Genomic DNA, 15,413 nt, shown 5'->3' with positions numbered 1-15,413 from the left:
TTGTGCTCTGGTTTAGGGGTTGTATATGGGGGAAGCTTATGATATCCAACGGTCACGTACCGTAACGTAGTGTGAAGGGCGAATCGTTTTACATTGAAGGTGCAGACTGATAACCGTAATAATACAAATGGTCATGATCGTCTGCCCACTCACAACTTGCTGTCAACCCACACTGGCTTCCTTTTCTCAACGAAGCTCTTGACTCCCTCCGTCATATTTTCTGCAGCCTCCATCTTCCGATAGATGGTTCGATCGACCAGTCCCGTAGCATCCTCGGGCCCCATCGCCTCCCATCCGCTCTTCAATCCCTCCCGGGACACAATCACCGAGTCCGGGGAGTTATTGGCGATGGCCTCGGCAGCAGCCAACGCCGTGTCCAACAACCTGTCCGGCTCCACAACTTGGTTCACCAAGCCCCACGAGAGCATCTGCTCAGGCGTATAGTCTGACCTGCCAATCAATGCCATCTCCGTCGCACGTTGCCTACCCACGGTCTTGATAAGCCTAGGCAGCGCGCCCGCGATAGCTACTACGCCAATCGTGACCTCCGGGAGCCCGAACTTGGCTTTGTTGGAGGCATACACCAGATCCGCGTTGATGATCATCTCCATCCCTCCGCCGAGACACAGCCCGTTGACGGCCGCGATGACAGGCTTCTTGCCACCTCTATTGCTCAGGCCGCCGAACCCAGCGGACGACGGCCACTTTTCACCAGGCTTGGCATCGGGGTGCGAAGACGTGACGACGGGAGCCGGGGAGGCCGTGGCTGTTGCTGCGAGGGCGCCACCCGAGCCGGTGCTGACGGACGACGGGGTGGGCGATTTACCAGAAGTGTTGCGGACGTTCCATTCCTTCAGGTCGGCGCCGGCGCAGAAGGCACGGCCAGTACCGGTGAGGACGGCGCATCGGAGGGACGGCTCGGCGTCGTACCACTCGTAGAGCTTGGAGAGGGCGTAGTGCTGCGGCGAGGGGATGGAGTTGAGATGGCGGGGCCGGTTGAGGGTGATCTGGAGAATGTGGGGACGGGGGAAGGTGATGTCCGTGTCGGGAACGGGAGGAGGAGGGGACTTGAGAGAAGCCATTGTGGTGATGCACGGATGTTGTTGTTGTTGTGGCGGACTTCAGGGAGGCAGTACACAGCTTCGGGAGGGCCCTTCAAGTGTCTAAAAGCTGTAATTTCACGACTAAGAGGCCTGGCGGTATCAATTGAGGACTTTGGAAAGTGACAATGGTGAGAATTGGTGAGTGCCGGTAAAGATTGTTGAGGGAGGTGAGGTTGGGGGCGGTCCGGGGTAAAGAGATGATGTGTTGCAGGGGCAATTGGCGATTTGCCTCGGCTTGTTAGTGTAATCGGGATTCATTTCCGTGCGGGGCACACCGAGCTCGGTGTGTCTCGGTAAGCCGATCCACGCCACGGCTTGACATTTGAACACCCCCCCCTTCGACTATTATTTACTTGATAAACTTGGCTTATCCCTTTCAAGAGCCTCCATTCCAAGAGCTTTCTACATGGCGAATTCTACCACGGTGCGCAGATCTCTGGTTTGCGAAATTATTATCAGCGATTAGACCCCTCAAGCGCGCGATAGTAGGTGCTAAGAATAACCTTCAGCCATTATTTGAAGTGACGCGGGAAAGTTAAAGGTGCAGAGCCAGATGGAAAGAGGAAGAGGAAGGAGGGCATGCGTGAGGGCTACAGCCGACATGTAATTGCTTCAGCAATTACGATCCATTTTCTTTTTGTCCTTTCTTTTTCAGTGTTTCATGTACAAGAGTTAGCGTTCACAATCCATGTGTGTTATTGTTTTGCCATTTGCTTGTAAACATTTCGAATGCAGTCACAGCCAGACACCAAATTCATCCCATAGTTCTTGATACTTGCTTACGGTTCTTGGAAAGTACCTATAAAGCCCCGCTCACCACCATGATCTACCCCGACTCACCTCGCCAACTATACTTCTGCTAGTCTTGTTCATGTATCCTCCCGGCAAGACTTCCTTACATCAACAAGATACTCAGTAGCTGAGGGCGAGTCATACGCAGTCCATAATGGCAACCGGAATCAACACGTTAGCTGCGTACTGTCAGTTCATACCAGAGACGGTAGATAAATCGCTGTTCCGGTATGAAGATGTGGACCCAAGAGAGGCCGACTTCTTTTCCCGCTTCTCTGAGATCGAAGTTGAGGACGAAGACATCAAGTAAGCATGTGAACCAATCGCCGGTAACAATTGATCTCTAATTCAACCCTAGAATAGACGATACGACCAATCTTCCAATGACAGATGCCGCAGCACGTCTAGTGGTCGCATGCCGCAAGCGCTTCTTCCCAATGGACGAGGAAATCTCTCACACCTTCGGGTTCAAGTTCTTCGCTAAAGGAGCCGATCGAGCGCGACTCTTTCGTGTCAAATGCCACATCGTCCACAGCGGCACCGCAGACGAACAGCTTCGAAAGGCATGCGAGGACGACGACTTACAGGAGCTCCTGATATCGAGCTGCAATAAGACGGGCCTGGCTGACGATGCCGCTTGGCTCAAAGGTCTCCAGGGCTTCAGTGTCAACTCGCAATGTCCTGTTTTTGGGAATATTTTCTGTGACGTGGCGAGCCAGTGGTGTCCTCCCCAACTCTGCGACACCATCATGACGGATATTCGTCCTCTCGCGAAGCGCCAAGCCTTTGTGTTTTGGACACAGATGAAGCTTGGTCTGATTCCTAACGTGGACGAGGACAACTGGATTGACCTTGGATTCTGTACGGCTCCCAACTGGCAGAGCTTGTTGCACATGCGGCGCGCCCACCGGAAGCTTCTCCACGAGACATGTCTCGATGAGTTCTGGAGCGCCATAACGCACTCCACTATCCCATTCTTGTTCGAAAAGCATGGCCTGTCTAACGAAATTGCTGGACTTCGCAACTTCAGAGGCCTCATGAAAGTCGTCGGGCAAAGTTATGAAAGTGTCTGGCAACTTATGAGGTACGCTCAATGGGAGGGGACTGGGCCGGTTTCTGCTGTTGCCGTCGACTACGGGTTCATGAACTGCAAGACGCCGAGACAGCGTCAGCGTCTCCGCCAGCTATATGCTGATTACTTCGCCAAGGGGAAGGACGAGATAAAGTTACATCAAGCATGTATTCGCGGCGACTTGGCCCCTTTTCTCCGAGAAGCTTTGGATGGGCTTCCGGTACCCGATCAGCTGCTCACCAACGCGTATCCTGTGGAGCCTCTGGATCAGATGGGTATGATCACCGTTGGAAAGACCATCTTTGCGCCGCCGTCAGTCCACGATGAAGCTGAAATTGTTGCTCGCGCAGAAGACAATGGTGCAAGAGTTGTTCCCATACTGGAAAGCCATACGGATAGTATGCGTGGTATGATGGAGGACATGGCAGCGTCATTGCATGATTGCACTTACAGTTAGGACATTGATATTTATGTCTGATCCATCAATGGTTTGACCACTGCAGGTTTGTTTCGAAATAACGATTGAGAGTCTCAGGACGGGTTCAACCATATAGTCAAAGAACCCAGTTGATGCAACCTCGTGGGTTTCAATACTCATCATCCTTACGTCCGTTATGTTATCATTCATCCAGGTGTATGTTGAGCTTAGTAAATCAATCGCGATTGGAGTATATGCAATCCGCCTTTTGTATCTCTACGAAAACATCCGTCGTCCCTTAACATCACCTAAACTGCGCTGCAAAGTGCCCCACGCATCCTGCATACGTGGGCTCATGTTATCTTTACTCGAAAGTACAAGATAAATAACCCGAATACATCGACCATCCTCGCCTGCGATGTCTCCATCAAGTGCTATGAGTATCTGTACGGTGCCACTCGGTGAAAGCGCTGAATGGAAGCTACAATCGGGCATGGTCTCTGTGCTGTTGCTCTGCACCTCGAATTCGCGGAGCCAATCATCAACATTGTGATCCGCGAACTTGGGATCAAGAACCTCACAGTTCCATTTTAAGTTCCCCTCGCTTTGATTCACCGAAAGAAAGACGAGAAACCTCTCATTTCGATAGTTGATTCTCAGTATCAAGCCTCCAAAAGCATGTGTCAGGGCTGACCGAAAGCCAACTGTGCTGTACACTGGCCTTGATATGTGCGATGTGGGGGTCTGCTTATGCTGAGGTACCAAGCAGTCGACTGAGGTAATCGTTTGCCTGTTTATATCTGTGGAAAATGATTCATCGAGGATGTTGATGTGAAAGCCGTACTCAAACAGATGGCGATACGGCCATGGCATGAGGTCCTCTGTATTCCTCGAAATCTTGTACAGAAGGTACATTTCCTTAGTATCGCATACCATAGATCGGTGTACGGGAAATGGGCGACTAGGGAACGGGCATCTTCGGTAAATATGGCCTTCTTCCATTAGAGGCAGGCACATCATTCGTTTATGCTCCGGGTCCGCATCATCTGTGCTAATGACGGACAGCATGGCGCAGAGACAATTGACTGCAGCTACCACAGGAAGCTTGATGCGTAATCCGACATTAGTGACTTGATATGGCGCGCTCTCAAAGTTTCTGTGCGTGGCCACGAAAGAGCCTGAATTTGAAAAGACTGATGGAGAAGGGGCCAAAACGCTCTGCCATTGATCAGGGGTCTTGTCTGCATCCCATGTCCAGCAGAAAATTGTGTGGTCGTCGGCGGACTTAATGATTTCCTCTTGCAGCCGTAGAAAAGCACGCGAACCCTCTCCATACAACAGCGGCATGTTGATGTCGAAGATGCCGAGCAAGCAATAAGCCATGTCTTCAGGTCGTGTTGTTTGTCGATTGGATGCCCAGCTCATACGTGCGGCAATGCTTGCCGACCAGATTCTCCTAGTATCGGTGAGGTAACTAACGTCGATACCGGTGATCTTTGAGATTTTGAACATTAGTTCAGATTTGGTGCCGATCTCTGTCCATTCCTTAGTGAAGAAGAAGACTTTCCGGGGAGCTAACAACTCCTGCAAGGTCCACCCCCGTGTAAACCATCGACTTGAGCCAAAGCTTGAGTATTGGTTGGTGTGTATCTTATGGATGAGCTCATCCTCCCACTCAACATCAGCCATGTAGACAATACAGACGGTAGCCCGCTCGTACCACGCAAACATGGAGTTGATCGCCTCGGAGAGCTCGGCGCTGCTCGATTTGTCGATACAGATGGTGTCTACCCAGAGGTAACGTAGCTTGTCATCCCGCGTCTTCGAGCAAGCATTGATAATCTTCAGGTACCCATCCTTCTCCAGATACTCAGGAGAGGGGTTGCCGCAATTTGTGATCCATTCTTGGAAGCTGATCTCGTCGCTGCCCCATGTATGAGATAGAATGGCGTATCTTGGAACTTGATCTCCTGCATTGAATGTTTCAATCTCAAGATTATGCACATTAATCAACTTCATCGCTTCTGGACGCGCAGCTGGCGGTGAGTTGAAGTTGGTTAGCTGCTGATGGCCCCACAGATGTAAACCGGTGTTGCTCCTCATTCGTGGGCTGTAGTTACTACGACAGTGTGTAAAGCCCTGGACACGGTGGCTGCTGAGGCGTCCACTATTACCGACCTGAGTGTCTGGCTACCTCATAAGCTGATACCATGTACCATCCTATGCAGTCCGCAAGAGCCTACGATGGGTTGTGCGATTGGTCTTTTAAGGTAATTATCACTCAAAACATAGCTTGGCATAGAAAAGCGGTATATCGGCCTTGATGCTTCGATTCAACTGCAAAGGCTCTTCTAGTTCCATAGACAACAGTCACACCTTTTCGCTCGCAATAGTGGTATCATCCAACAAAATCCAAATCGTCAACTCCTCAAACATATGACCCCTCCATCAACTTCAAAGCTTCGGGCTATGAAGGCCCTTTGAAGTACCAGTTACAGCCTCCTCATCAAAGTCTTGGCTGTTGCTGTCGTACGCTACCCGGATGTCATCAATCTCCTCGCCAACCTCCATCCACCTGTCGCTGGTCGCGGGAACCGGGAAAATCTTACACAGACCCCAGTACATGCCGCTTGAAACGATGAAGCCAGCGAAGAAGTTGATGTTGTAGATGTACTTGGCACCAACAGGAACATCACGCCCAATCTCTCCAGCAAAACCAACAACGTTGATGAGAATTCCGCCAATATAGGCGGCATAAGCGCGCCAGTTGATGCCCCAGGTGTAGAAGTAAGGCCCAGCCTTGCGAGCATCGTAGAGCTCCTTGATCTCGAGGTAACCCTTTCTGACAAAGTAGTAATCAGAGCACATGACGCCGGCAATAGAGCTGAGGAAAACGCTGTATGCCGAGAGGTAGGTTGTAAACTTGTTCGAGTCGGTGAGCAGGGTGTAAGGGCACATGGCCAGACCGACAGCAGCACAGATGTATCCACCACGGCGGATGCTGAGGTAGCGGGGCAAAAGGGCCGTCATATCGGTTCCTGCAGAGACCGAGTTCGCCGCAATGTTCGTACCGAGTTGAGCCAAAGCGAAGGAACTCGCGATGACGAAAACGCCGAATCTTTGGCCGGAGCCACCATCGTCGATGAATCTCTCAAGGAGAGATAGCGGGTTCCAGATGGGTTCGTCCAAGTTGTAGATGACGGTCGATGAGGACGAGACGATGATGCCGATGAAGGAAGTGAAGGCGAATCCAGTGGGAATCGTGATAAGCTGAGACCACAAGGCGTCGCGGGGCTTCCTAGCGAAACGGGAGAAATCGGGATCGTTAACGATGAGCGTCGCGAAGTTGGCGATAGAGGACATGACGCCCTTGACAAACTCCCAGGCAAGGTCGCTGCCTTGGAGTTTTGCAGGCTGGCGGATGATGGGGCCAACGCCACCGGCGCGCACAACGGCCCAGATCAAGAACGCAATGCCGGCGCAGGGAGCCACGTAAGACTTGACGGTGAAAAGATGGCGAATCTTGTGAACAGGGAACCAAATGGCTGGCAAAGAACAGAACCAGAAGATGAAGAAGGAGACGTATTCCGCGGTCGAAGTACCGGAGTCTGCTGGGAAGCCTCCAGGGTTAATCGTTTCGCGATCCTAGAGACAATTAGCTGGCTTGCTGCGAAGAAGTCTCTGTTTTGACTCCCACTCACCCAAGATTTCCAAATTGAACGGATCATAAGGTAAACACAGTTGCCTCCGATGTAAGCTTGAACACCGTACCAGATGCAGGCTAGAAGGAGGGTAGTTAGTAAGAGGGCCCCGCGCTCATGATTCGACCAACTCACCCATCGCAGCTCTGTTGAAAACTGGCCACAAACTGCCCCAGATGCCGAAAGATGATCTGTTGACAACGGGGAAACCGATGTGGTAGACAGCACCGATGCGACCAGTCAAGCAAATGAAGGCACCAGCAATCGCATATCCCAGCCAAACGCATAGCCAGGACTGCCACCATGAAAGACCACCTACAACCATGGAAGACGAGATCATCCACGTGTTGACGTTGAAGGAGTCAGCGACCCAGAATGCCACAAAGTTCCACGGACCCCATTGCCGTCTTTCGGGTTCGACACTGTCCACCTGTCAGCAAGATGTCCAGGGCGTTGATAAGCGGTTTTGCCGCTGTCGCCGACTACTCACGGTTTGAGATCGTGGTTCGTCAGCTAAATGGGCGCATCCGTTAGTCTCAGTTCGACACGCGAAGCGGTTTCTCGAGGTGGTAGGTAGCCATACCATCAGCTGCGCCTTGGTCAAGCCGGGCTCCGACTCAACGGCCAGCTTATCAGCCCAATATCTGAACTTGGAGCCATGGACCTTTTCAGGCCGCGCGCTCGTGGTCGCAGTATCGATATCCATCGTGTCGATCTCGGGAATTTGACGGGCGCGTAGAGGTCGAAAGAAGTCGAAAATGCGTACGGTTCTCTCAAAGATTCAAGAATGACCACAAGGGCCGGAAGACAACCTTTCAAAGACCGGGATGCGGTTCGTCACACGTTGCGATGACGCTATGCACGTCAAGGTGGTAAGCGAAAAGTCGGGTCTCAGGGTCTCAAAGGTTGTGATCTGCAACGTGCTGCACCCCAAAAGTGGCGATTCCAAGGCAGAGGGTTGAAGAAAAGGCCCTGGCTGGATCTCATCCAGACACAAGAAACAAAACACGCGAGGATGTCGCCTGATATTTATTCTGTGTCCGCAGGCCCGGTGTCGCTGTTGGACTGGGGAGTTTGATAACGGTCTTGGCCCAGAACGCAGACGAGTTTGTCGTAACTTTGGCCAGGGACATCGACTGATGGCCCCGGAAATCGCAGCGACGCCCCCCACATGGACAAGCTCTTTTTCGCTCGGATTGCATTCCTGTCCCGCTGGGGAGACGACCATTGGGGAAAAGTCATGGCATGGGATATCAACAGACGCAGGCAAGACAAGCTACGAACCGCATTCGGGCAAGGGTGCTGCCGGTCACGCCGTGATTGCAGCAAATTGGAGAGCGCCGAGCTCGACAACGACGTCAAATCTGATCGAGTAAGAGCCCAGAGGCCTGTACCAGAAATCCGAAAATTATGTCTCCTTGGAAGGATTCGACAGCTGCCATTGGTCAGCCCGAGGAGAGGTCTTATCAGGGGCGTTGGAGACTGGGGGAGGTGGCGCTCGTAGCACAGCGACGAAGAACGGCTCCCGCTCAGCACAGATGCACCATGATGCCTGCTCGGCATGGGACGGTGCGGCTATGTATGATAAGTTAGCCTGTCTGGCAGGGGTACCTTATCGTTGGCTCCAAAACCCCGCATGCTGGGAAAAATCATTACTCGATCTCATCGAGTCAACCAACTGACGGGAGTGACAAACGGCTAGATTTGGGTCGCCTCGTGCATCTCGGGACTTGGTGGAACAGAAATCAGCTAACGATGCGGAAGATTTTTCACGAACTTGGGGCCGCGCATCGGTTCTCGGCCCTATTGTCGCTGTCTTTGTTCACCCTCGCCAGCACATGAAGTTCTCTTCGCTAGCGACTGGAGACAGAGGAGCAGTAAGTTACAGGAGCACGGTCAGCGTGTCGTCAGTCTGGAGAAGGGACCCTCAATGAAGCTGGGTATTTGACGTCAAAAAGGTATTGCGTGCTCTGGTAAGGATATCGAATTTGAACTTCCATCTGTCAAATCTGCACGATGTATCTTGCCGCAAGCACCAGTCGTTCGGATACGATTGGCAACCAATTTCCAACCATCAATCAAGCGCTTCTCGGAACCTTCTGCCGCCCATACTCTGGCGCTGCAGCCACACCGGTACTTCTTCGTCTTGTCTCGTGTCCTCTGATAAGATGATCTGTTGGTAGATGCCACACCAAGATAAGGGGTTGCCCAAAGGGATACCCCTGGGTCCCACTACCTTCGCGTGGCTGGGGATCTCCCCCCGTCGGATCGACACCATCAGTACGTTCCACTTATCTCCAGACATCCCCAATTTCTTCCCATACCCAGGCACTCGACCACTTGAACCCCCATTCCAAGGGAGCATCAGCCGAGCAATCATGGTGCCGCCCGCCCACGGGAGCCGGGCAAGGTTACCTGATTTCCGGCCTTTTGGGTGGTCGTCCCCCGGCGATGCTGCTAGCTAGCACGCGTGATAAGCCGTGGCCGCCGGCGCAAGTTCAGCCTCTGCGGCCAAAGGACAACCACACCAACTTCCACCAGCCGCGTGCCTTTGACAATAATTCCTTCACCATCGGCAGATTATGGCTTAAGGAGCACGAGAGTACAGAGAGTACAGAGTGTCGGTCTCCAACAATGTGTATCGAACGTGTACGGAGGTACATGTGGAAAGCACCTATGTAGAGCGTTAAGCACACAACATGGTTCACCCTGATAAGAGACATGCGGGTGCGCGCCGCCGGCCGTAGCAGCAACGTTCGAGGCCGGAAATGTCAAAATTCGCCTACGCCACATTGCCTCACTGTGGCTGTTGATAACGTTCTGGTCGAGTTCTAGACTAATCGACACCTCATCCAGCGGCATAATTTAGGAAAGCGTCCATCGGGTTTATTTTATCACTTGTTGCTTATGCTTCGGTCTTGCGCTACAGTATTACATGCCGCCATTGCCATGGCTCTGCTGATGCTGCGATTTGCAAGCTAAGAGACATATCCAGGCCAGTTGTTTCATGCTCCTATCTTTCAGGCTGCTCTTTGGAATGCCCTAGATGAGTTCGAAGAGACTTGCAAAATCGTTCCTCAATGATCGAGTTTCTACCAGTCTGTGGTTGAACATTGCAATCTCTGAAAGATATTAATAATGTAGCAAATGTCACTGCGAAGGCCCATGTTGGTCAGCTAGCATAGCTTTATTCTCTACTAATACTACTTTCCACATATGCAGTATCGGGGCGGGTGGAATAACAGAATAACGGTAACGATAAAATTTGAAGACAGAATGAGGAACAGCGATAATAACGACGACGACGAAGACGATAATGATGAAGACGGAGACGATGAAGACGAGGATAATAACGACGAAAATAATCATAACAATAGTCGTATAGCTACAACTCAAGCAAGAGCTTCAAGTAGTAGTCCGCCCGGTAAATTGGAAGTATCCGCCCGAATAGCAAAACCCATGTAGGGAAGCATTATTGAGCATCGGGATCAAGTCTATGATCTTCGTCGTGGCTGTGGTGTTCCCATGTTCTACGAGGTTGAATCTTGGCCCTGAAAGATCTATTTAATTGCGATTTCATTCTATCTAATTGTAACACCGTGCGTAGTTACGCAGCATGCACAGCGAGTATCTGCAACAGCCAAAACTTAATGTACGGCAAGCACCTTGAATCAAATAATTGCTGTTGGAAATGATTTCGTGGAACTTGGTGTTAAAGTACTGACCAAGCAGGAGATAAATAATCAGACTGTTGTCATTCCGAACAAAACTCGTGAGGCATGTCATTGATATATACTAGTCTTCTTCTTTTTCTAGTATTGATAAGTCGTAAGTCTTCATTCCCGCTTGTCTAATATAATACCAAATATTTGTGGGTTTCAATTTTACCCGTCCCCAATGAACGCTTTCCCAATGCAATGTCTATTTGTAGTTCGATTCGAGGTTCTTAATGGCCCATTCCCTCCGGGCGTCAATCCACTCCGACGAGAATGGGTAATCGTTGTATCCAATTTCTGAGCCCTTGATGTAGAAGGACTGCCGGTGGTAGTTGTTGAGAGAAATACCATGCTGCGCGCGGTAGACGAAGTCAGGGTTGGCCAAGAAGCTTCTACCAAAAGCAACGATGACGTCCCATTTCGCGTAGTGTGTCTCCAGGGCCTTCGCCGCTGTCTCAGGTGTGTAGCCTCCAGCGACAATCACGGGAGACAAGTTATCCCAAATATCCAGAATGAAGTCGAGGGTCTGTTGCTCGATAGAAGGATCCTGGCTGGGCACCAGCAGTTTTGCCGGGTCGCCACGAGCCTCAACCAGAGACAAGTAGGCAAAGGGGACGTTCATCTTCTTCAGCTCACCAACGAGGTAGCCGTATTGTTCGTGGACATTTGATGACTCTGCGCCCTGGAAGGAGGCGTAGGGGGAGAGACGAATGCCCACCTTCTCAGCGCCAATCGCCTCAACGACAGCCTTCGTTACCTCGAGAGTGAGGCGAGATCGGTTCTCGATAGATCCACCCCACTTGTCGGTACGCTTGTTGACCGAATCCGAAAGGAACTGATCCAACAAGTAGCCGTGAGCCGAGTGAATCTCGATTCCGTCACCTCCAGCCGCAATCACTCTCTTGGCAGTTGCGACAAAGTCTTGGATGAATTCCAAAATCTCTTCCTCCGTCATCGCCTCAGGAACAGCAGCGCCCGGCTCCATGGGGACTGCGCTGGACGACCTGTACTTGAAACCGCGTGCCTTCTGGTATTCGGGGTCTGCTGCTCGACCTTGGCCCCAGATTTGTTGGAACCACACTGACTTTTGCTCGTGAACCGCGGCAATGACTTTTCTCCAGGCCTCGACCTGCTCATCCGTCACGAAAGCCGGGCCTGCTGGGACTCCGGTATCCTGCATCGACACACCAGTAGCCTCGGAGATGATCAAAGTTCCCGGAGTTGAGGCACGCTCGCCGTAGTATCTAGGGACGAATGGCATCGCTACATGGTTCTTATCGTTGCGGTAGCGAGTCAGAGGAGCCATGGCTATGCGGTGGTTGAGCTGTGAGTTTCCCAGCTTGAGAGGCTGGAACAGCTTGCTCTCCGAAATGTTGGCGGTAGACATCGTGATGGTGTCGGTGATAGTGCTTGAACCAAGTGGGTGGGTCCGAAGTCAAGTTTCTTGCCCGAAAAGTTCTGCGTGGATTGCAATTACGCCAATGACCGATGGAGAATGAATCGCTCTGGTAAATGTAAGTTGTATACTCGGGAGTGCGCTCAAGCAGTCAACTGAAAGAAGATGCGAGGCACTTATATATAGAGCCAATTCATCCGCGAGGTATTTGCAACATGCATCAAGCTAGTCGGCATTCGGGGTACGCGGGAAAGGCGTGGAACTCGATTACAAAAAGACAATGACGCAGAATGGCATTTTCGCCTTGGTAAGCAATCAGCCCACTAGGTGATTCGGCGATTAGCTACCCATTTCTGTGCAGTCACGACTCATAACCCCGGGGATTAGACAGCGGAACAAAGCGGAACGGTGCGGAATAGTGGGCAGAGCAGGTTTTTAACGCAAGATGACCCTACGGCGTAAGAACCCACCATTTGAGAAGAATACGATGTGCCGCTGCTTGGCATCAGTCGCCGCGAAGGTTGGAACAAGATTGGCCGCAATTTGCAGTCGAAAATAGCAAGGACTATTAACTCTATCGCAATTGCTCTAAAGACGAAGCTTGAAGCCCGGGGAGTATCGGGAGGGGCATTCTCGTTTTCGCAAACGGTCGACTCTAAAGGCCCCGCACACCTGGAACAGGATGCCGCCTTAGCATTCCGGCTTTCGCTCCGGGCCGGCGGAGTCGGGTTCGGCCATGTGGATCGAGCCACCGGGAAGGAGAATTGGTCAAGGACGAATGCGTCTGACAGTTGCCAAGTGAATTCCATCTACCTCACTTCAATATCAGAGAAAATTGTGGGAGTTTTCAATGTTTCAACTTGGTCCACTACAAGCTTTAGTTTTAGGCTGCTGCGCTCTGCCCCCAGACACCATCAAATGGAGCCTACGCTCAGGCAGCATACCGGACACACCCTTGAATGAAAACATGAGATTTAGCCGTTGTTGGTATCAATTTGCTTCTTGTTTGGGCCATTGACGGGCCTCAGGGAGCATGGTAGGGCGTGCTGCCAAGCGGGATCGGGCTTTGCCGTGCAAGTTTGCCATCTAGGGCGTGCATTAAGGCGAAGTCTGAAGGCGACTCGGTTAGGTGCCGGGGTATTGTGTTTTTCTTTTCCGCTCAAAACCATGAACTTAACCCTGATAGCAAGCCAGACGTTATGCATCAAAGCCCTTAGACATCACGATGTTGGCATCCAGTCGAGTTGCAGTTACAAGGGATGCGACAAGGAGAACTTACGTCTGGATCTCCATAAACTCGGGTTTGCCAGATGGGAGTTGTTCATCAAATAGTTGTGGATCGTGTTTTTGATATCACAGGCTCTACACTCTTGAGGACAATCACTCATGTAGTATGGCATCATAGGAGTGTCTGACATACAATCTCCTCGCAAACCAGGCAAGGGCAAAGAAGCATCCCCTAGGAAGGGATTTGTTTTTATGCCTGCCGGGGGACGCTTTTGAAGCCGCGATGAATAACAATGTTCAAGATTGAATTGGGTAGTTTCCCTATCGTAACTTACTTGTGACGCCTTCGCAAGGTTGGTCTCCGAGGCTTCCTGCGCCCTTGATGGCACAACTGAGGGATCGTGACTTGACATAGTGCTGGATCTTTATAAAGATCGAAAAGAGCTCTCGGAATTATAGTTTGCTCTTTTTATTTCAAGGAGATTAGGCAACTTAAATTGTACTTTGCGGCTATCCTGGTTCTTGGCGACCTTTCTAGCCCGTCCATATAGACTTCGAGTATTTTTTCGAACAGCTGAACGCCCGGCAGCTTTGATGCCTGACATGCACATGAGTTTGTCAAAATTCGTCTTCGAAAACTTCCTCTAACATGGTCTTGATCAGTGATCAGAATATTGGTAGTGACAATAATGGGTTGCATCACATTGCATATTGCTTGTTTTCGACAATGTCTGAAAACTGTTCCTTGATAGTAGCAACTTTCCGGTTTCGACTGATGCCAACAACCAAAACGGTAGGCCAAGCGGGCCTGTCGCCCAGTCAAAGGCAAAGAGGTTAACTACACTTCAACCTGGTTGGCACTGCAATCGCCCATAGATTCGCTCAACAATAGTTAACCTCTTTTTCTTTGGTATAGTCTTGTTTGTACCTTCGTGTCTCCGAAGCCTCACAGCAGGATATATTAGACTGAAAATCTTCCGCATTCCCAGACTTTTCTTTCGTACTTGTCTCATCGGACTTAGCAACACAACATTGTCGGCAGGCCACTCAGCAAAAATAGTCCAGACAAACCAGCTCTTCATTCGAAAAGCTCTACTTTAATTAAAATCTGCCCACCCTCACCAGACACTACTCTCATCAAGCAAACAACAACCAGCAACCAAAATGCGCACACAAGCTTTCGTTCTTCTGGCTGTCGCCGCCGTTGCTCTTGCCGGTGACCCACCATCCGGTTACCTGCCTCCCTCTAAGGACCCGAAAAGATGTCTTGAAAGACTCGACGAATTTCCCAATCGCTCCGGAACACGTCTCGATATCCTGGACGGCCGTTGTGTCAAGGCTCGCACGTACAAGGGCAAATACGGCCCTTACAATGGCGACCACTTTTTTGAGGCGTGCTGCAAGAACAAAAAGGGAGAGTTCACGGAGCCCACGTGGGTCAACCTTGACCAGTGTATCAGCTATGACACATTTTTCGAGGAGGTTGAAGCCGGAAAAAAGGGTGGAAGCACAGTCAAGGATAAGTGCTCCAAATGTGTGGTTGGGGATGATGGGAGGGGCATGACCTCGTTCACGCCTTTCCTTAAGTGTCATTGCAAGGGCAAGGACGGAAAGGACGCAGAGTCCAAAATAATTCTGGGCACGTCGACCTTCGGTAAAGACAGTTTCTGGGTCGATGACGAAGGCAAGCTCCAGTGTGGAGGTGGAAAGGAGTCAAATAACAACGACTGGGACTGGGATAACGACTGGGACTGGGACAACGACTGGGACTGGGACAACGACTGGGACTGGGATAACGACTGGGACTGGGACAACGACTGGGACTGGGACAACGACTGGGACTGGGACAACGACTGGGACTGGGACTCCTGGGAAAAGAATGATGATGATGACGAGTGGGCTGTCTGATTAAAACACTGTACCTTACTTAATTGCAACTGCGTGTTCAGTGCCGAGGACATAATTCCAGAAATGGCTGTATTATGTCT

The 15,413-nt window shown here is 51.1% G+C and overlaps 6 protein-coding genes across 6 annotated transcripts; 2 read left to right on the top strand and 4 right to left on the bottom strand.

The window, feature by feature from the left end:
• Positions 1–149: 149 nt before the first annotated feature.
• On the bottom strand, positions 150–1,082 carry sidH-0 (Mevalonyl-coenzyme A hydratase sidH; the record flags this gene model as incomplete). The annotated part of the gene is made up of 1 exon (XM_032020570.1): positions 150–1,082. The coding sequence occupies one exon, from the start codon at positions 1,080–1,082 to the stop codon at positions 150–152; it is 933 nt and encodes a 310-aa protein (XP_031893599.1).
• A 967-nt stretch (positions 1,083–2,049) lies between these two features.
• CGGC5_v016441 (uncharacterized protein) lies at positions 2,050–3,424 on the top strand (the record flags this gene model as incomplete). The annotated part of the gene is made up of 2 exons (XM_032020459.1): positions 2,050–2,201; positions 2,254–3,424. The coding sequence occupies 2 exons, from the start codon at positions 2,050–2,052 to the stop codon at positions 3,422–3,424; spliced, it is 1,323 nt and encodes a 440-aa protein (XP_031893600.1).
• Positions 3,425–4,613: 1,189 nt separating this feature from the next.
• On the bottom strand, positions 4,614–5,404 carry CGGC5_v016440 (Vegetative incompatibility protein HET-E-1; the record flags this gene model as incomplete). The annotated part of the gene is made up of 2 exons (XM_066153518.1): positions 4,614–4,626; positions 4,722–5,404. 2 exons carry the CDS (start codon positions 5,402–5,404, stop codon positions 4,614–4,616), a joined length of 696 nt encoding a protein of 231 aa, XP_066007246.1.
• A 435-nt stretch (positions 5,405–5,839) lies between these two features.
• On the bottom strand, positions 5,840–7,792 carry fur4-1 (Uracil permease; the record flags this gene model as incomplete). The annotated part of the gene is made up of 5 exons (XM_032020235.1): positions 5,840–7,030; positions 7,087–7,166; positions 7,222–7,508; positions 7,577–7,599; positions 7,670–7,792. 5 exons carry the CDS (start codon positions 7,790–7,792, stop codon positions 5,840–5,842), a joined length of 1,704 nt encoding a protein of 567 aa, XP_031893247.1.
• Positions 7,793–11,007: 3,215 nt separating this feature from the next.
• easA-1 (Chanoclavine-I aldehyde reductase easA) lies at positions 11,008–12,189 on the bottom strand (the record flags this gene model as incomplete). Its single annotated transcript, XM_032020119.1, has 1 exon — positions 11,008–12,189. The coding sequence occupies one exon, from the start codon at positions 12,187–12,189 to the stop codon at positions 11,008–11,010; it is 1,182 nt and encodes a 393-aa protein (XP_031893246.1).
• Positions 12,190–14,589: 2,400 nt separating this feature from the next.
• Positions 14,590–15,333, top strand: CGGC5_v016437 (uncharacterized protein; the record flags this gene model as incomplete). The annotated part of the gene is made up of 1 exon (XM_032020005.1): positions 14,590–15,333. One exon carries the CDS (start codon positions 14,590–14,592, stop codon positions 15,331–15,333), a length of 744 nt encoding a protein of 247 aa, XP_031893245.1.
• Positions 15,334–15,413: the final 80 nt, after the last annotated feature.

Source organism: Colletotrichum fructicola (assembly GCF_000319635.2).
Source record: "Colletotrichum fructicola Nara gc5 chromosome Unknown KSG_Nara_v1_contig10, whole genome shotgun sequence".
NCBI classification, from domain to species: domain Eukaryota; kingdom Fungi; phylum Ascomycota; class Sordariomycetes; order Glomerellales; family Glomerellaceae; genus Colletotrichum; species Colletotrichum fructicola.
This window is presented reverse-complemented; position numbering and strand designations above follow the sequence as displayed.